At 36.1% G+C, this 22,136-nt stretch overlaps 1 protein-coding gene across 1 annotated transcript in view; it reads right to left on the bottom strand.

The window, feature by feature from the left end:
• Positions 1 to 20,017, bottom strand: part of LOC134539881 (Fanconi anemia group D2 protein) — a 50,911-nt gene extending 30,894 nt beyond the window's left edge. Inside the window, exons 1-11 of the mRNA XM_063382226.1 lie at positions 19,535 to 20,017; positions 18,182 to 18,321; positions 14,607 to 14,755; positions 11,641 to 11,767; positions 11,266 to 11,342; positions 10,013 to 10,205; positions 7,868 to 8,206; positions 6,853 to 6,950; positions 4,906 to 5,077; positions 3,122 to 3,279; positions 1,737 to 1,897 (exon numbers count right to left, since the gene is read on the bottom strand). Of these exons, the coding sequence (XP_063238296.1) occupies positions 1,737 to 1,897; positions 3,122 to 3,279; positions 4,906 to 5,077; positions 6,853 to 6,950; positions 7,868 to 8,206; positions 10,013 to 10,205; positions 11,266 to 11,342; positions 11,641 to 11,767; positions 14,607 to 14,755; positions 18,182 to 18,321; positions 19,535 to 19,841 (1,921 nt within the window). The 5' untranslated portion in view covers positions 19,842 to 20,017. The remainder of the gene's footprint in view (positions 1 to 1,736; positions 1,898 to 3,121; positions 3,280 to 4,905; positions 5,078 to 6,852; positions 6,951 to 7,867; positions 8,207 to 10,012; positions 10,206 to 11,265; positions 11,343 to 11,640; positions 11,768 to 14,606; positions 14,756 to 18,181; positions 18,322 to 19,534) is intronic.
• Between the last annotated feature and the right edge of the window lie 2,119 nt (positions 20,018 to 22,136).

Raw genomic sequence — 22,136 nt, 5'->3', positions numbered from 1 at the left:
AATCCAATTTCATTTTTAAAACAGAAGTTTTCTGTGTTACAGTTTTCATTTTTATAAAAACTGTTTTGTAATACTTACTCCACTAAAATAGTGTATTTGTAATGTTGCATTTTTACACTAAAATAATTCTAAATACATTGGTTTAAAACAGATAAATTCACAAGAATTACAATTATTAATTGGCAAGCATTTGCGGTTTAAAAATGATAAGAGCTGCACAATAAAAACAAATTTAATTAATTTTTCTGATCCATACAATTTGCTAAAAATTTTTGTCCAGTAATAACCAACATTCCTGGGATTTAAAACATTAAAAAATAACTTTTTTTTTGTGATTTGAATTATGTTTTTGTTAAATGCTGCTTGATTCCATTATATAACATGCATTTCTTTGCTTTTATGTGTATTACTTTGCATTTTTGTGTTATGCTGTTTTGACATGCTTTTCGATATTTCGGTTTTATCGCAATTCGCCATACAATCTTGTCACTAAGAATTATTTATTATGAGGATTTTGGGTCGATGACAAAAAAGTATTTTACTGAATAAAATTTGAGCACAGGACAACACACATCATGCTTTGACTTATCTGGTTTTTGTTTTATTAACGGTTATAAATTATTATATTGGAAATCCAAAAATTATAAATACCGGCAGATAATGATACTAAAACGATTACATCAGTACATCACTACCATTAATTTCATATTGCATTTCTTAAGCTTGCTACTAGCTTGCTACTACAACAAACAATATACGGCAGCCACTTTAGCAGTCGGATTCTGCTTTGTCTTGCTTGATTTAAGACTCATATCATCAAGAACTATAACACAGTGAAAACTGGCCCAGGAAGAAAGTCCTATAAACATTAAATTGATTACTTGAAATCTGAGAACAACAAACTTTTTTGTATGCTGTCTGCAAGTGGAATTGGATTCTATGACCACACTGTGTCTATTCAAATGGAACCTTTTAAAATTGATAACTAGAAGCACTATATTTCTATATCTTAAAAATAAAATATTCTATTATTAAAGTCAAGATTTTTAGTTTTATATTTTGAATTTTTGACCATATTCATTGTAAAATTGTACAATTTTGTTATAATATTTATTTTTAATTACGTTATATGTTAGTAATGCGTATAAGTATATACATAATTACTTACATTTGATATGTATCCCATTTTATGTATCAAAACAACACGCCTTGTTATTGGTGCTACTAAATTTACACGTAACTATTTAAGGAGCAGCTTAGTAGGGGGGAAAAAACATAAGAGACTGATTGTATTCCAATACTTGTTTCTGGGGCTGAAATATGTAATTGCAAATTTTATTTTAGCTTTTTTTACTGTTGTATTATTTCCAAACTATTAACATGAATAAGAAAATCAAAATGGAATGTTGAATGATGTGATGTACCATACATTGACAGCTTTTAATTACTTAACTGTTAATAGTTTTTTTTACTAAAACTATTTTTAACTTTCTACTTTATCAGTATTCTTAGAACTACTTCCGAGTAACTAAATAATTTTTTGTATAGTGTATATAATCATTAAAAATTCCTAAATCAATGCTTAAACAAAGGTTTACAAAAATTTACTACTTAATTATATTTAACAGAAAAAAATCAGGTAATTATAGGTAAATTTGTATGCATTTTGGTCTAATCACTATTCACCATACGGCCTTGCATCTAACTGTCTCTGAACATTACGAGACTGAACTTACCAATGGTACTTTTAGCTTTCAGAGCTCTGCCGGACATTTCCAGCGGATCAACGTCGTCCCCAATGTTAATCACACTAGACGGACCATAGTCTGAGGTCGAACTATCCACAGCGATGCTCTTTGCCGCTATCACGTTGCACAAGACACCTTTCAATTTCATTCTGGAAATGCATGTTGAAAATAAGTGGAAAAGATTAAGTACCACAGTTCAATTCCATTAATTTAATGGAAAAAAACAGGAAGAGCTTCTTAATAGGTATGCGTATGGTTTAATGTATTCACAACCATCTAACAGTAAATATTATACATGCTAATGAAAATAAGTGGGTGTTTATGCTGCATCTTTGCGGTAAAAGTTCCCGTCAATGACGAATTTACAAACTGACTGTTAAATTTCAAGTTACAGGAATAGTAGTTTTCTTTAGTCAGTCGTCTTCCGCATCATGTATTCAAAAACAAAGTTTTAGTAGTAGTTACTGTTCTGTCTCACACGCAACATTGATTTTTTAATGTGTTTTTCGTCATTATTTGTATTTAAGTGCTATTTCTAAAATTTTAATAAAACCTCCTTTGTAGTTGGTGTTCTGTCCCAAATATTTTCTACAGATATTCACATGTAATATCATAATTATAAAAAGTTGTGCAAAGTGATGATAATTACAAAAACTTGCGCTTTTTAAATACTTACATTAAAATACTAAGTGAGAATCTTGAAAATATTTGCACAAAGGAGGTATCAAGTTAAAATATTAGAAATAGCCCGTTAGTAAATGTAACGATGGGGGAAAAAAATAATCAAATATGTTGTGTCAAACCTGGCCTTAATATGTAGCAACAAAAACTAAATTGTACTTTTATGGGATCTCAGAATACGTTCCTGCAAAATGACAGTTATTATGAGAATAGATAACTTGCTGCAATTTCACCTGGTGCGACTTTTTAATCAACATACGTATTAGCAGTGCTAGTCACGTCCATATGTACTTTGTCCAAACTTTCCGAGTGTGTGTCAATTCCGCACAAAAAAGTCAGATACTTTTAAGTTATGTTGCAATGTTACGCTGGTTGGACCACCTTCCACTGTGTCTTTCTACAACTAGTACTCAGGCCAATGTAAATTTTCTTAATTTAAATTAGATTCATAGCTATAATTCATTTTGAATACTGCGTTTATACGCTTTCAATATTTTAATACTGTTTATGACACTATACTTGCCAAATTTTATTTATAATGCTAAAGTTTTAAGCAGCGCTACTGGTCACACATGCACAGTGCAGATTAAGAGCATTCTTCAATTTAAAAATGATTTAGCAGTCAATCAGTTTGAACTGGTATAAAATGATGGAACGCAGTTGAAATTTCAATGAACATACATCGTACTTACTCTGAGCACCAACTTGACTGAAGCTTCTGAAGATACCGCGACAATTCATTATCCAGATCCCTCCTGTGGCCACACTCTGAGTACACCAGCCTGCATATGAACTCCATCATCTGCCGAACCTCCAACAGGTCGTGGTCAGCTACTCTGGGTAAAAGTCTCTGTAAAAACATTTCAATAATAGAATGACACACAATATGACTTCACCATTAAGTTTGCACCTACATTCAACTGACATCTTAGTTAAAAGCATATACATATTTTCAGATCCATACAAGATGTTTCAAATTTAGTCACAGTTCGTCAGCATAAAGCATGGTTCGTTATTAAGGCTTGTCTTCACCAGCCATTTCAGCATTTTAAAGCAATCATGTTTTTTAGAAATGGATCAGAATGAAAATTTTTGAGTCGAGCTCCAAGTTTAGTAACCATACAGTTGAGTCTAGGCAAGTCCAGACTCAATTATTTTTTAGTTAGTCCTTTGAAATCAATTAGAACTCAAATAGTGCAGAGGTTTTTTTTTGAGTTGTGATAAAACAAAGAATGGGTCAAAATAAAATATGCACGTGGAATCGTACTAAAACAGATCATACTTTTATACCATTTTCTTTATTAGGGATACTCAATACCATATTTCTTTGATATTGATTCCATAATTTCCCTCAATTCCAGGTTTGATTTCTATTCCCAATTTTACTTTCTTTCTGACTGAAATTGTGGAAATTTAAGTGAGAGACAAACCTAAGGAATATTACTTAAAAACCATAATGCACACTAAATAAATTTCCTCTTGTAACAATTTTTGTACTTTTTAAACTTTCACAATTTATCTACATTACATCTGAACTTGGTCTTCAGGCATAACAAGAGTTCAGTGTGTAACAAATTCAACAAAAAAAATTTTACTTTTGAAAAGAATGCAAGTACTGATTGTAGTATTTCTCCAACCCTTCCTCCCTTACTAGACACCATCACCATATCAGCAACTAATAATGAAATAAACTTGTTTAACCTGGGGCATGGTAACAGGATAGGTATCAAAAACATTCACCTCGTTAACTTCAAAGGTTATCAGTGTTGAATTTTTGACGTGACGTCTAATAAATTGATGAACGCCGGCTGCACGCAAAAAAAGTGTCCCGTTACGCAAATTGTCCCGTTATGCTGTGTCTCGTTACGCTCATTGTACACTTGCGCCGCATCTATCTCTCTTCCTCTCGATTGGAACAACTATCTTTTTTACTTTTTCGAGGCACATTAAACTTGAAACACTCCCATTCGTTTCCTACTTTTCCTATCATCGTCCTATCCTTAACAGAATAACACAGATTGTGGAAGAAGTTAAATAGCAAACATGTATAAAAGTTATAGTTAAAATAATCTATTCGTTAAAGTAATAAACATATTTGAATTAACGAGTGCAAATAAAAGTGAATTTATCAATTAAATTGCAGATTTCATTTCACTCCTTCTTTGCATCCATACAAAATAGTGATAATTCGAATAAAAATAGATTCAATTTTATTCATAAAAAGTGTGCAATCATTTCATCGATGTTTTGTCATGACGTTAGTCACGTCGAACTATCGTCCGTAAGCCGACTTTACAGACCACCAATTTTTTTGTTGAATTTACATTTATTTCCTCGAAATGTTTTTCCTCGAATGTTTAACACTTTGAACGCTAAGGACTCTACAGTATTTAGAGTATTCGACTGGCCCCATACCGGTGACGGCAGGGGGGCTGTCTGTCGTCGGAGGCAGGTACGTCGTGACGAGACCCCTCACCATCATGATGAGGTTGTAGTGCTGGTCCAGCTTGGAGACGTCCGTGACGGCGATCTCGTTCAGCAGCGTGAGGCAGGCCCGGGACGACGAGGGCCGGCCCTCCAGAACCTCCCGGAGCAGCAGCGACGCCACGGAGTAGCACGAGGCGCTGTCCAGGCTCTCCAGGCACAGCCTGCAAGCACCCTCCCGGTCAGGGGCGCAACAACCAAATTACCAAAAGGGGAGGGGGGGGGGGGGGGCAATATACCTTTTTATAAAGAATCATATCGATCCCCCCCAATTGAAGTGGGGGGTCCGGGGGTCCTCCCCCGAGAAAATTTGTATTTCAAAGTTGAAAAACAGTGCTATTTAAGCAGTTTTATTATATAAAAATTGATTACACAGCACTTTCTTTGCCCCCGTTTGCCCCCACTTCAAGGTTTCAGAAGGGGGGGGGGATACACCCCCCCCCCTGTTGTTGCGCCCCTGCGTTCCACCGAAAAATAATTTATGCACGTTTTTGAAGAAAGGGCCTTTGATAAGAGCATCGTTGTCTTACATATCAAGCAAGCATCATTTCGAAATCTATATTAGTTAATTAGTTATAAGCAAAATGAAAATAGCATTGAATGTTATGAGGTTAACGCGGGTTGCGTAGTGCCCCTGAAACACTGGAGTGGCCTCTTAAGGTTGGCTTCACCCAACATAATAAATTTTTTACACTAGTTTTAACCCATTTATGAAAAAAATAATTTGAAAATGGGAAAATTGAAGAAATGTTTTATGAGTTTCCCTGGTGTGGAATCACAGGAAATAAACTGCTAGTGAAAGATCATGAAATAAGATAAAAATTGAAATTATGTAAATTTGATTGACTTTTTACTAAAGGGCAAACACATGCAACATAATAATTGCAGCAGTCTTCACATCAATCGAACTAAGAATGATATAAACAAATCCTCAAACACAATCTAAAATTTATTATTCAAAGGATTTGACAATTTAAAAAACAAACAAATCATTGTAGGAAGGGAAATTTATAAATTCAAAAACTAGCACATGTGTGTTTGACAAGGAATACAATATTTATCCCTCAAAATATATCATAGAAATATTTTTATCTACTACCAGCTACAACAAATTCTCTGGGAATATTTGTGTATTTTGTGGCCCCCAATTAACCTTTAGAAATTGACTGCATTACTTTGATTATGAAGTATTTGATTTGAAATATGCTCCACTATTTACACAAGAAATAACCCATCAAAACATGTTTGTGATTCAAGAACTTTTACTAGTAACAACTTATTTGAATTGATATATTACTTCCATTGTCAGTCAGAGTAGAGAACCGATAATCCGGACTATATGGGATTGGACCTTGTTCGGATCTCCAGAAGTCTGGATCAAACAGAATTTGCCTTAAAATGAATTTAAAATAATTTTTATATGGGTAAAACTAGAAAAACTGATTTCTTTTCATTAATACAAATTTTCTACGGCTTAATTTTAGTTTCAATACCATTGTATATATAAGACTTAAGTTTTTAACCTTTTAACTGATGTAATATTAACATACAAAAATTCTTTGAGATTTAAAATTAAATACAAAAAGAGTTAATTTTTATAAATATCCTGTCTAGACTAACTGCATATCAGGACGGGTGAAATCTGGATTAGTGGGATCTTACTATACTATGTTGTTAAAATTTTTAAATTATCAAGTGATGATATCTTAAATATTAAATTACTAAGTATCAGAAGATTCATTTTTTTGTCAAACAACTTGAAATTTCTCCATAAAAAAAACACCCATTTTTAATTGAGTATGTACGCAATCAAAATTTCCGAAATCTCTTTTGCGTCAATTAAAACATAGCAAAACATTTTGCAAAATGTTTTGAAAATTTTCTTAATCATGCATAAATTTTCATATAGGTTTAGGTATAGGACATATGTGAATCTCACCTAAACCAGGAAACAGCGTGACTGATTATTTCTGCATTTGTTGACGACAGGAACTTTGACATCAGTGACAAGACACTGCTCAAGTGCTGCTCAATAACCTGTGGAAGAATTTTAAAATTTCTCCATCACAAACAAAACTTTTAGTCTGAGACCATTTGGAAACCAATAACTACGGGTCTATGAGTATTAGAGAAATATTTTATATTTGTGAATACATAGTTTGATATTTGATTCAACATGTCAAATTAAATATTCTTCTTTTGATTATTCATTACCATAGCTACACTAATTGGTACTCATTCACAAACAATTTATAGAAAAACGTAACATGTATGAAGCTAGTGATATTTGTTTTCTACGACATAGTAGCAAATATCTGTGACTAAGGTTAAAAATTATCAAATATATTCTATTTTTTTTAAACTTAAAATTTTACTTGTTTAAGAAAATGCTTTGCCAAGTGTTTTTTAAAATTTAATTTTTCTTGTATTTTCATTTTTAATGGATTTTACATAAACTTTTCTTGGACTCCTGTCAATTGTGTGTGTGTGTGTATATATGTATGTGTGTGTGTTTATATATATACACACACGTATACACACACACACACACACACACACATATATATATATATATATATATATATATATATGTGTGAAAGACAAACTATGATTAATATAATGGTAATCTGACTCGCATGTTTCCCAAACTAGGTCATAGTGTATAATCATAAATCATAAGTTGTATTTAGTAAACAAAAGAGTCTGGAATCACGTTAACAGGTTAATTTATCTTTTTACTAATGAACCCTCTTTACTTAAAACACGAATGGAGGTGGAGAAAGATTTACAGAAAAGCATCTATTGTATTTTGATTCTTCAATATTGTCCAAAATTAAGGGTACCCTGCATATCCAATCTGCTAAGTGAAGTATTTTGCTGAACTTAAACTGTCAAAGATTTTCAACTAAGATTTTTTTTAACACGCAACTAATTAACATAAAGGATGTAAGAACCTTTGAATAATGTTGAAAAACTTTGCCCAGCAATTCCGAGGTGATAATTCCAGTCTTAAGCTTGGCTTTGAAAATTTTCTGCGCCATCTTTACGTGCTCGTCATTGTCCACGGAGCACAGCAGGATCAGGACAATGACGTCCATGGCCTTGAAGAATTTCGCCTCCACGATGTCTTCAAGTATCTTCAGCCAGACTTTCACCAAGGGCTTGTTCGTCAGGAGGGCGCAGTACAGAGCTTCTATGGTGAGAACTCTGTAGTTCTCGAGATCCGAGTCCTTCTGGGAGCTCTGGCTTCCCAGGCGCAGGTAGTTCGGATAGTCTCGTACGGCATTCACAACCTGTTGAAGGACAGGTAATAACAGCATATTCAATTAATAAATCTTTGTTAAAAATTCCTACAATTGGGAAACTTCTTTCTGGCGGGAAAAGTAGGGGGAATCGTTTCAATAGAATATAAAGTAAGTGGTGATGACAAAAAACAAAATCGTATCTGTTGATCTTATCTCTTAGATAACTGCAAACCTATTAAAGAGGTTATTGGGAGTGTTTGATCGAATTATGACAAAAACTAACGAAGCTGTCACAGGAATGACAACAGAGTGTCGTCACAAATATTAATCACTTCCCTGATATTTCCGGAACCAAAATTTCAAAATTATCTTTTATTTTTAAATAATAATTTTTTTTTTCAAGTTTTCTGAATGAACTAAAGAAAATCTACCCTCTACCATTCCCACAGTTGGCGTAGTTCTGTTTACAGCTTATGTCTAACATGACTTTGCAAACGCTATTTTACAGTGTGTATAATAAGGCAATAAAAACATCATCTGGAAAAAAAATATGCTTTCACAGTTTGGGTGATGGCAGACTCGAGCAAGAAATTTACCCCTTAAATTACTATCACAGGGAAATTTCCGTGACTTTCCAGAATGTAGGCACCCGGGGCAAATATTTCTTACATGTACATACAGAATGTCCTGTAAATAAACAAAAAAATTATTTGCTAACTTAGCCAAGTTATGTATTTGAAAAGACCAGTAATTAAAGCAAATAACTTGCTAAATTAGTAAAGTAATTTTTTTACAGAGCGAATGGTAAATGTTACCCAATTAAAAATTTTTGCAGTATAAGTTGTGCAAAGAATATCCCCCCCCCCCCCCAACTATAGAATGTTTGATTTTATTTTGAATTGTTATCAATAGTACAGTTATTTATGATTGCATCATCTAATCATCTGGTGCAGGGAGTATCAAGCAGTGATTTTAACCAAAGTGCAAGCCAGGAAAAGAAATTGAAATCAGCTTCAAAAATTGCTTCTGAGACAGTACAGAATTTTATTTGTAACATCCCACTCTGCCCAGACAAAATTGATCTTTTACTAAAGAAACACATGGTTCATGACAATTCATACAAAAGGCGGGGGGAGAACCACCCACACAGTTTAGACTAAGATCTTCAGATCTGAGATCCACATCGGTCAAAATATTTTCAAAAAGAGAACACCAAATTCATAAATTAATTCCGCGAAACGCCGAGAACTCACGAATTAGGGCCTGCACTTGGACTGTAGACTAGAGAGATAATGGGAAGCAATGAAGGTATGAAGTTAATGAGGAGTACGTTGGCAGTTACGAGGCGAGATAGCATATATATCAGGAACGAGACGGGTGCAACCAAGAGCAGGAATACAGGACTTAAACGAGATCGTTGAAAAAAAGCAAGATGAGATGGTACGGCCATAACTTGATGGGGTCGAAGTACACAGGAAAAGAAGACCCCAAGGAAGAGGTGGGAAGAGCAGATAGTTAAAGGAGTGCGGGAGAGAGGAGAAAGACTGTAATGGAGTGAAGGAGGAGGAATGGTGGAGCGACAGAGGAAGACGTGGGTGGGAAGGGGGGGGGGGGGGGGGGAATTTTACTTTGCTGACCTGGCCACAGATCGGAAGCAACTTATGATAAGGCCTTGAACATTATATTCAGTGTTAATGCGTATCAGAATTATTTTGGGAAACTCCAAAATATGTTGCCAGTCAGTCTGTCAGTATGTCTGTCAGTTGTGGCAGACATATGAGGACAGGCTTCAGTAGTGTATATACATATACATATACAACAAGGACCTGGCGAGAAGACGGCGGGCGACAGTACCTCCTGCAGCTCCTCCGCGGGCAGGCTGACCACGAGGAAGGAGACGACGGCGGGCAGGTACTTGAGCGGTATCTGCGGCAGGATCTTCAGCGTCTCCCGGTTCAGCTCCTCTTGCAGCTCGGGACTCACCTCCAGCTGGCCCAGCACGCCCAGCAGCGCGGGGATCAAGCCGTGGTCCAGCCGGACCATCGCCCTGGGCGCAGCGGGGCGACAAGTTCAGCGCGGGCCGTCCCGGCACACCTGCTTCCAATCCGACCACCAGCGGACAGTCCCGACGACCAGCACCGAATGACCGGCAATACAGTTTTGCCACGTAATCCAGATTTTCAAATTCACGCACACTGACAAGCGAGTCCCAAACGAGATGAGCAGAAACAGCATGGGCTTTGAATATATATACTGTATAGAAGTCGCCAGCCCAGGTTAAAATTTCTAATGCGGTTTGAGGTAGTTGGTTAATTCACCGCCGCAATCGCCACCATCTCTAGGGCATCGACTTGTGGTGGTCCCTAGCGGACAAGTGTCGAACTCTTCAAACACCCCTTCCCCACCCTCCCTCAAACATGCTGATTTTATCTGTACATCACAGAGAAACAACAAGAATGAACAAAAAAAAGAATACACCAACACACAGAAAAAACAGCAGAAAACAGCAGATGGTTAAATGTTAAACACAAAGACAGCACAGAAAGAATTCAGTGGAAGGATTTGTAGGAAAAAAATATTACACCACAGACAACAGTGGCTGGTTTTCTGTGTGTTTGTGTGTTCATCATTCTTGTTCATTCTTGCGGTTTCTCTGTGACATACAGTTAAAAACCACCAATGGCATATGTCCATGAAAATATTTTAAATCAGTTATATGTTGCACTGTCATGCTTTTAGATATTATTTCGGTCATATCATCATATAATCTTCTCTATTAATAACAGTAGCAGCAATAATACTAAATTAATTTAGTTAGCTATAATTATCGATGAAAAGGGGATAGGGCGATCATTCGCGATCCACAAGGTGGTCCAGATTCAGTTCCCCACGAGGCCGAACATGAATATTTTGCAAGTAGGTAGCATAGTGGATGTTTCCACGAGACATTGAGTTTTCTTGGAGTACCCCAGAGTTTACCTCACCCATTTATTCCATGGATTTCTTTTTATTTACTTGAACGTTTTGTCGACAATGAAGTCATTAGAGACAACACACAACTATTCAGAACACAGACACAAGGAATCATCACAGAATATAAAACTTACTGAAACTTCCTTGCGCACTCCTCATGATGTTCTGGTCCAAAAATATCTGGAAACATTGCTATTACGTCAACCTGGACCTAAAAAAAAAGCAGCATTCTTTCGCTGGTAACATGAAACAATAATTTCAAACAGAATTTAAAAAAAAACAACAACAAATAAACAGGCAGTAGAATATGAAACCGAAACACAAATCCTTGCATAAGCAGTGCGAGAGAGTCTACCCGTAGTATTCTGTAGCAACACACAAGTACATCAGCTAGTACTACACAGAATTTCCTTGCAAAGTTACATTAGCAAAAGTAATACACCCATTTCTGAGCGGCTTTTCACTGCTGAAGCAGCAAACAGTACAAAGTTACAACAAATACGACTTACACTGTTGTCGACATCCTTCAAAGTGATGAAATACAATTCAATCAGAGCTTTTGCATCTACAATGGGCCCCATTAATCTCAGCTGCTTCAAGATTATATAAACCCAAGGGATATTATCTTTCTTGGTCCTGGAAAAAAAAAAAAATTGTTAGTACAAATAATATTTACGACGAAATTTTGTGAACTAGTAGAGGTTCAGTCTCACATGCAGAGTCGGTTAATTTCATATTCTGGTTTTTATTATTAACTAAAATTTTTTTCCAATAAATTGATCTTGATAGCTCTCCTGCATTTATTGCTGAGTCACTAATTTTCACACCAGATGTTTACTAAATGTTATTCTTGAGCTGTAAAGCATCCTGCCAAGTAATCACAATTTTTAATTAGGTATTGCATGACTTTGTACCACTATTAGATAATATTTAGTATGTATCTATCGAGAAAATTTAAGACAAAAAACAAAATGCAACAGAGTTATCACAATAAATTTACAGGAAAAGCCCTGAAATAATATAAATAAAAAAAAATTAGTGCATGAGAATGAATTCCAATGTTTTAATCAAATGCCAAAATAAGGTAATTTAAATTTAAATAATTGGTGCTAAAATATAGGATTATGTAAATTTATGTTGAAAGTTTGTAACATACAAACACGTACTAAATAAATACATAACTATCCCAACATACTTCTTGGGAAAATTACTCTAAAAACAAATGAATAACTGTTTGACATATGTTCAACATTTAAGTCATAAGAGACAATGAATGAGGTGTGATGAGAGATGAGAATGGAGCATTGGCAGTATTCTTTAGCAAGTGTGTTTGCTGGAAGCAAAGATACCTTTATAAAACGGCAAATATTTACGCAATGATTATATATGTCTCTCAGACATCAAGACAAAACACTACAAACACACGGAGCTCATACTACAATAACGATACTTTAAAATTAACATATCGGCCAACATCACTATCTCTTGGCATACACAGTTGTTTAATTTTTCCTGCGCCCTGCTTAAAATTTGCTTTCAGCACCCCACCAGCCGATGATAAATTTAAGATTACTATTGGCCCAGCATGGATGCATCAACCACATAACACTGTAAAATCGTGAAAGATTGTATAAATGTTACTTTTTACACCAAAGACCAAAACACATTTCACTAGTTTAAAAAAAAAAAAAAAAAAAATTGTTACCCCCCCTCAAATCTTTACGCAACACACTCAATAAGAACTTGATTTGCTGCTAAGTTGACAGGGCTTCAATCTAGCTATTTTTATATTTTATCATATTATGCACTAACAATCAGTGAGGTTTTCTGAAGGAGGATTCCAAACAGGTGGAGACAAGTCTGGATGCATCACATATAAAGTGCATTCACCAGATATTGTGTAAACAAATACGAAACTTACATGTTGAAAACTTAACTTGAAGCACACAAATGATAGTTATAATATAAATATATTTATACAAATACAAAAGTAAAATGTAATTCACTATTTCATTAGCATATTGTAATTAAAACTCATTAGACTATAAACCAAATTTAAACACAAAATTAAACCCAAATTGAAATGTATGATTTTTACCAAAAAAAAAAAAAATGTGATAAAGTTTTTCAGTACTTACAAGAGATGTGTAACATCAAACCTCAGTAACAAGCATATACATTGTGTTCTCATGTTGTAAATACAGTTATGATATGAAAAATTAAAATGAAATTTAATGTAGAAGTCTTTAAAATAATGCATTATAAATGTACTCACATTGTGTTTTCAACTACATTTCTGGATGCGAATCACACATATTTTCCGCACCTGCCGCTAGGATTAGCTGCCGGAGCAGCTACGTTGACCAATGAATCATTCTATTAATTAGCACACCAAAATTTCAACCTATACGATACGTCTCTGATAACAGCGAAACACTTGAAAAAAATACTAAACCACAGCTTAGGTCCTGATTTTCAACAAGGAATTAAATTAAAATACTGTACATCTCATTAAAATTAATTAAACAGTTAATACTATAAAGTTTCCCTTTGGCTTTGTGAACTTTGGTTGGCGGCAACCCTCAATAGATGGCAGCACCGTGGTTACACATTTCCGTTCCATGCGACTTCCATTGCATTCACGAAATCACTCCTACCAAATGCTGTATACCGAGAGCTAAGATGTTATACATAAAAAAAAAACACAGCTCAGAGCACATAACGGTGGAAAGCCAGATCAAAGATCCCACCCTAGCACGCCCCAGGCTAGAGTATGCTGCAGCAGTATGGGATCCGCGGACAGCGGTGCTTGATTGGGAACTGGAAGAGGTGCAGAGGAGAGCGGCTAGGTGGATGAAGGGAACGCAGAGGAGAATTACTGACGCAATGATAAGGGAGAGTATTGCAGTAGCCCAACAGAGCTGACGAAGGAAATGGGGTGGAAGAGCCTAAAAGGACAGAAGGTATATGGAGAGGCTAGCTGGCTTGATGTAAGCTTTTGGACATATGCCATTGCTTAGCACATGTATGTCTGTAGAAGAAAACTACACAGAAACACATTTGTGTTTTGTTTGTTTGTAGTTTTCTTCTACAGACATACATGTGCTATGCAATGGCGTATGTCCAAAAGCATACATCAAGCCATGCACCCCCAATGCACAAATCTTTCAAAGATAATAGGCTAGTTGGGGTGTGCAAGTATTGTGTGGGACAGGAGCGTGGGGATAGCCGGGGCAACGAGTTGCGAGGGAGAAGGAGGGAAAACTCTAGGAACGTTATTAAGGAGAGGCAAACGGAAAGGGGGAGAAAACTTGATGGTAGTGAGAACGGCAGGGAATTTGAAATGTCTCGGAGTGAAGACAAGGAGCGTGGATCAGTTCAGGAGAAGAGCGAGAGGAAAAGCAGGGTAAATGCCTGCCACCGGCCCAATCGCACCAGTATCCAAATCCAAAAATGAGCGTCCATGGTGTTCTACCTAGTTCTCGTGATGTACAGCTGCAAAGCCTTTTCCATCAGGAACCCGACCACTTCGGGCTGTATGCTCTTCAGCGTCAGCAGCATGTGGAACAGACCGTCCGCCCGCAAGTGGAAGCTCTCATCGTCCGGGCAGATGTCAACCGAAAACTAAAACAGAACATACAAGTCAAAATTTTTGGTAAATGATGAAAATCGCTGCGTACTGGAACAAATTGGAATAAATTTTATCTGTATTCAGGCATAATACAACTTTTTTTTTTTCTGATGGGCCATTAAAATATTGCAAGTGGTTCTTTACTTGCAGCTCCTGAAAAACTGAAGTGAAAGAAACAAAAATAAACGTTGTTTGGTTGAGCCAGCTAGATTAATAACACACAAAATTACCAACACCAATTTTACGAGTTATTTATGTAGCTGACCTAACATAACCAAACTTTCACTTAGTTGTTTATCAACTTATCTCTTGGAATCAACAACTCTACAACCTTCACAGGTAAAATCATACTTGTAACATTACAATGCCTCCTTCAATAATAAAAGAAAAAGTGGTACTATTATTTTTACATGCTTGTATAATCTGTTTAGTATTTTTATTTCACTTAAGTTACAATAAGCAGCGACTTTCCACATTTACTTAACTTTTACGCTGGAACAATGTAATCCTGCGTGAGTTGGAGACAGCCACGGAGTGCAGCAAGGCGGGAGACAGATGTGTCGTGATGGGAAAGGAAGGAGAACAGGAGAGGGGGGGGGGGGTACAGACACACAGGCGATCCTGGGGAGGGGCAAGTTGCATGGAAGAAGGAAGATAGAAACGCTAGTAATGTTATTTCAAGTTGTCAGGGGAGCAAAGGCTGGATGGGGTGGTCTGGGGAACCGGCTGCGAGCTCGAAGAAAAGGTGGTAGGGTCGAAAGGGCTACAGGAGTTGGCCCATCTCTATTCCCCTCCCCTCTGTGCCCCCAATCCCTTATTTCCACCACACAACCATCTCCAACACATGTACCTTCATCACCAGATATAAATTAAAATAAATGAGCACAACATTTCAGTAAATTTGAAAAACTACTGCTTCTTGGTACTCAACAAAATAAATATACGTACTAAATAAATTGTATCGGCATATAGAAATAATACCACAAGAGAAGTTGAATCCATTTTGCCACCAGGCCAATACCCAATTACAAGAAATACAATATTTAAAACTTTAACCTCAATTACTCTCTCTCGAAGACTGCAGAAAATATTTAAATCACTTAAAATGAACAAAAAATAAGTAAGAAGTTGTGATAAAATTCAGTATCTTCGTTATAGTGATAAAGGCATAAAGCTTCGGCCACTCAGAAAGCTACGCTATGTTCCCTGCACGAGGTGGCCACACAGAATAGTGTAGTTTGCGATGTCGGCGAGGCGCATGCCGTGGGATTCGAGTGATGATTCCGACGAGGATGATATTCCGTTGGCTCTCACAGTATGCAAACGAAAAAAGAAATGGGTTCATGAAGTGAATCTCAAAAGAAATGAATTTGGTGAATTTCATCATTTAATGAAGCAGTTGCGTGCGGACGAGGCCAAATTTATTGAATACTTTAGAATAAATACAACTCAGTTTGATAGCATATTAATGCTAATCAAGAATAAAATTGAGAAGAATAATTTAAATTACAGGAAAAGCATTGGAGCAGAAATTTAATTTGATCATTAACTGAATAACTAATAAATTGCAATTACACCTAACCTGGTTTATTAACCTCTTTGGAAATCAAATCCCAGGCATTATCACGCATGTCCTGCTTTCTATAATCTTCTATTTATTCCATAAACATGGATATTTTATTACTTCTTCGAATAAAATTTTCCGTTGACATTATACTAATAATGTAAACACTGAAGTGGGTACCTACAGCACAATTCCGCGCGAAAAAATGTTTTTGTTTATCTGCGCATGCGCGAAGTCAGCAACGTTTTAGAAAAATAGCTAAGAACCAAACACCTGGCGACGTCGCCAACATAGCGCACATAGCGAACATAGCGAACACAGTTTTGTGTGGCCAGTGGCACCTGAGATGCAGCTGGCTATATTGTGATCGCGTAGCGAACATCGCAAACATAGCGAGCATAGCGCTCTGTGTGGCCGTAGCTTAAGGGGTCTGCCTCACCAGGCATACATACAGTGTGCAGAACTTCAGAAGAAACCAAGTGATTTGTAAACTGCTCAAGGTATCTGAGCGATGTGTGTTTACGAAAAGCATTTAAGAATGCGCTGAGAGCAAATGGGGTAGTTCTGTTTCCATATATAATTTTTAAACTGTACTTTTTGAATGAAAAGGGCTCAAAGATTTTTTTTTTTTTTTTTTCAAAATAATTTTTAGACGTGAAATGTGCTGTAAAAATTCTCGAAAGCACTCAAAAGGATTTTCATTACACCTTTATTTCTTCGATATCTAATGATGTGGTCACTGTTGAAATCTCGTAGTGGACCTACACACGATGAAAAGACTGCTCACCAGTTCACAGCCTCGCGCTGAAGAGCCGATACTGCGCTAGAAGCACTAGCAAACGTGGCACCTGTCAACCTGCATCACTAACACAGATACTCCTCTGACTAGGTGAGCCTGTAAAGGTGATGAGACCTCCAAGTTCGGGACTTTGAACTACTTGGTCACCGATTCGGTGCTTTCAAATTTGAATCATGCCAGAATGCTGGGTTCGAATCCACGAGCATGACATGATAATTAACACAGCTACCAGGGGCACAACAACAGGGGGAAGGGGAAGGGTATTTTGCCCCCCCCCCTCCCCCTGAAACCTTGAAGTGGGGGCAAACGGGGGCAACTGAAAGTGCTGTGTAATCAATTTTTAGATAATAAAACTGCTTAAATAGCACCATTTTCCACCTTGAAATACAAATTTTCCCGGGGGAGGACCCCCGGACCCCCCGCTTCAATAGGGGGGATCAATGATTCTTTAGAAAAAGGTATATTGCCCCCCCCCCCCCCCCCCCCCTGGAAATGTAGTTGTTGCGCCCCTGACAGCCACCAAAAGAGCTCAAGTCATTACCTCAAGTGTTGTAGGCGTAGTTTATAAACCGTGGAATAAATGCACAAGAGCAAAGATGCCAATCGCAACTAACACAAGAAAACCACAATTGTTTATGAATTATGCAAGATTAATATGTTACCAATCCTACAATTTCAAACTGTAGTAATGCTGAAAAAAATTTCCTTCCTTTTGCACCATTATTAAAGCATATATTTTAATTTGAAAAATTTCTCAAAAAAATAAAATTTGTTCTTTATTAATAACAGTACTTAAAAATAATAAATTGCAAGTCTTCACTTCAAATACAAGGCAAAATGCAAAAAGTTGAGTAAGCCAATATTTTTACTTTTGTTAGGTACATGCAGTTTATAAATGGGCTCTGTGAATCTCATGAATTTTGTTTTAATGGCAAAACTGCCAGGCTATTGCTAAGTAGTCTAAAATAGTAGGATTTCCCCCAAGAGCAGAAATTTAGAAAAATTTTAAAAATATGTATGTACGTGGTCACACAGGTTTTGTTTCAAACATATTACCTTAGGGCATTCCAAGGCTTTTTTGAAGTTGTCCACATTTTTGCAGTAATCCTTCAAACCCTTCATAAATCTTGCTACATTCTTTGGATTGTCAGCCAAATTCTGCTCCACATTCGATAAAAATGCTCCTTTTTTCACATCTGTGTAACACAAAATCAATTCAGGTTCACTACGTATTTCTTAGTGTAGATACTTAAATAAATTAAAAAAAAAAAAAAAAACAACAACTGAAAACAGAATTTTTGAGAATTATACTTGTCTACATAAATGCAGTTAGGTACCTAATTAAAATGTCACTAGCCTAACAAACCATTTACTGTATTTTACATGTTTATAACCTAACAAATCTAAACAACCATTTACAGTCCTTTACATGTTGCTAATCTAACCTAATAAACTATTCAAACAATTTTGTAGTATTTTAAAGGTAACCTAACCTTACCAACTGTTCAACACTAATGGTAAATGATTTAAAATATTGCAATACTATTCAACAGAATAATCAAATAAAAAAGAGTAACTCAAAATACCATTTTCTGAATTTTTATTATTATTATTATTATTCAGAAGAGAACCTAGGTACTACTGAAAATTACCCTTGGCAACACAGTAGACTTACAGAATTTCAACAATTACCAATTTAGTTAATCGTATCAAAGATGCTATCTGTGATAATTGATTTCTTGAAAAAAATTTTCTTACAAAAGTTTTCTCATTCTTTTATGTTTCACGGTGTCAATGTGGATATACAGTCATGCTAAAGAGTATACAACTGTATACAGAATAATATGTACAAAGGAAATTTAGCAATATTCTGCATTCCTTACGTGTAGTTAATCAGGATGATAATAGGCTAATACTAAGATTGTGAGAACGAGTTTTGATTTTAACATGCACATTTCTGCTGTGTGTAGCAAACGAGTAACTAATTTTCTAAATCAATTGTAGACAATTTAACACAACACAAGGATACCTATATAACATGCTTTAGTCATCTGCAGTAAGGGCATATGCAGGGAAGTGGATTAGAGAATATATAAAATCCCCCTCCCCCTGGGACGAAATCATAAATCTCTCATTACCACCAACAAACGAAAAGAATTTGAAAGTAAACAGTCAACAGTGGTTCTATTTCCCCCCCCCCCCAAAGTGAAATTCTGGGTACATTCATGATATATAGTAAAATATTTTAACAGTTTATCTATCTTCTAAAATATTCCATTAAATACTTTAACTGCAATATTTTATTTTAGAAAAAAAATTTTAGACTCAAAGACAAATTTTTTGTTAAAAAAAAACAGAACCACACATTTATCACTCAATGTAATTTATTGCCTGCATTAAGATCCTTACTCAAAACATTGTGTTCTCCATTGCAGAATGTGTATCCGGACTCTGTTATAACCTTCAAAAAATAGTTATCTTTTGAAAGTTGTGTGCTGGTTCGATTCCGGGAGAGGATACTATCATTCAAGCCAAATGAGCTACAATTTGAGGTGTTCAGCGCTTCTGCTTCAGCTGTCCTTGTCCGTTTAACTGGTGACGGAGAGGAAAACGATCTCAAATTCGACGTTTCGTCATTATCACTATTTGTTCTCTTCGGTCTGGTAGTCTCACTTCGATTAGTTTTTGGCGTAAACTTAAAGTTCTTTTTGTACATAATTATAACTACGTTTTAAAGCGTTATCTAAACAAACACACCACATCACATAACCACCTTCTTCCCGCTAAAAATCTTGAAGCACATAGTTAATAAACAAATAAAGGTATACTCTGGGTGGCCAAGTCGGCGGATTATATGGTATTGGGTGAAGCCATTTTTTTCCCCTTCAGCTAATTGTTGCGCCATATTGGTTAGACGCCCAAAACATTGTCGAACGCGTAGTGTTACATCGTGGAAACTGTTTAAATTATTTTATTTTATGGACGTGGCTGTTTTTAACAACGGCGATTTTAATTCGTACTTACTATCAACCTATGTTATCAAGCACCATTTCCGTAATGTTTTGGGTGGAACAATACGGCGATGGCTAGGTAAAAAATTGACTTCATATTGCGTCATAGCATGTCGTCTCCTGATAATTCCTAACTCTCTGGGTATACCCTTCGATCAAAATATCATTTGATATACAAATCAAAACACGACCATAGAGCCTGTGAATACATCTCTTGTTACCAGTGCCTGGTACAATCCGCTCCAAGTTGGTAGCACTGGTTATTTTCTGTTATTTGAGCCCTTTTTAAATTAAATATAAATTACATTTTCAAACTGTAAATTTACTAATCTATGTTAATTGTATTTTTTTTTTTAATTTTTCAATATTTGTTTGGTTTGAGAGATTTTCATTGCAAAACTTAAGATAATGCTAGTTAATTTGCTTGCTGCAATGCTTACTGCTGGTTGGTCTCGTTTTTTTTAAGGTACAAACAGAACGAGTCCGAAGTTGGACAGAAGAAACTATTGAGCAAAGTCATGCAAAGTCATGCCGCAGGGACTTTCATACCGTCCTGTTGAAGCAGACTGTTTGGGCTGACCGGAACCAGTAGCGTAGCCAGGATTTGTGTACGGGGGGGGGAAAGAAGCATGGTCCCCCCTCCTATTAAAGGGAGGTCGGGGGGTCCTCCCCCAGAAAAATTTGAATTTTAAGGTGTAATATAGTGCTATTTGAGCAGTTTTCGGTACGTACTTAACTTTAAATATTGTAATGGTAAAAATATTTTAAATTTTTTAATAAAAAATTGTTTGAGTGATGAAGTAAGATATTAATTAAACATATTTTAATCAATTCAAGTGCCTTGTCCACATTCACTCAAAATCATAAATCATGCTCGAAGCTCGACAATACAAAAAAAAAAAAAAGGAATAAAAATGGTTGGGTTTCGGGAGAACTGGCTTATTCTTGGAAACAATTAACTTTAGCTTGAAGAGTTACCCAGACACCACCTGCTTATATAATTACCGCGCTGGTTAAATACAAAAGGTGTAAGATATTTGAAAACTTGGGACCCGTCACGGCATCACAACCTTATAGCTTCTGCTCGTGACAGAGGTAGGGGAAGGGAAGGAGAATCGGTAGGGCTCGCTTACTCTTCCCCTCCAATGCAGTGGCCGGTGATAGTAGTAAGACACCCAGGCTTTAAGCTAAGCTGATTTCAGATAAGAAAAAAAATGGGGGCTAAGGGGGGGGGGTGTTAGAACACCTAACCCCCCCCCCCCCCTGGCTTCGCCCATGACCAGCACCATGAGTGGGTACGTGAACTGCAGCCCAAGACTGAGTCATTGTTGTGGAACTTCAGTGATGAGCGAGAGTGCCTGTTACATCGGCTGGACTTCTGTGCCAAATTTAAAAATTTCATCAACTCAGGATGATGGTGTAGCACTCGTGGGTAAACCGATCCAGTTTGCAAGACTTCTTAATTAAAATGGCAGACAGTTTGAATCGGAAAACATGGGCTGCGGCTTTTCGAAGCTACAGTGCCACAAATTACCATAGTATTGTGCTATTTGAGCACAAGCTATAAAGCCATACAACCTTGGATAATATTAAGTTAACCCGGGTAATGCTAGATTTACTTCTTCTAGAATTATCCGTAAAATATATATTCAAAAATTCACTTGAATGATAAAACAATACGGTACTATAAAGTACACACTGATGAATCACAATTTTAACACAACTGGCATTAAATACCTATATATTTAGTTGCTGCAACATGTAAATCTGAATTAAGGAAAAATTTGAGTTTGAGACACGTTTTGATGTGAAACAGTACAAAAATGTTGCAAGAGCCATTATGTGTCAAATAGGGATAGCACAGAATTGTGATGCAACAGTTTTGAGAATACTTATAAGTCGCGCATGAGAATATTGAGTTATGTTTAAAGTGCAGCTGTAACAACGGTATATATATTTAAAAGGAATAGCTGTAAATGTCTTAGAATATTTTGTGGCAA

Source organism: Bacillus rossius, chromosome 16 (genome assembly GCF_032445375.1).
Source record: "Bacillus rossius redtenbacheri isolate Brsri chromosome 16, Brsri_v3, whole genome shotgun sequence".
NCBI lineage: Eukaryota > Metazoa > Arthropoda > Insecta > Phasmatodea > Bacillidae > Bacillus > Bacillus rossius.
The sequence above is the reverse complement of the archived record's forward strand: the minus strand, read 5'-3'. Positions and strand labels throughout refer to the sequence as shown.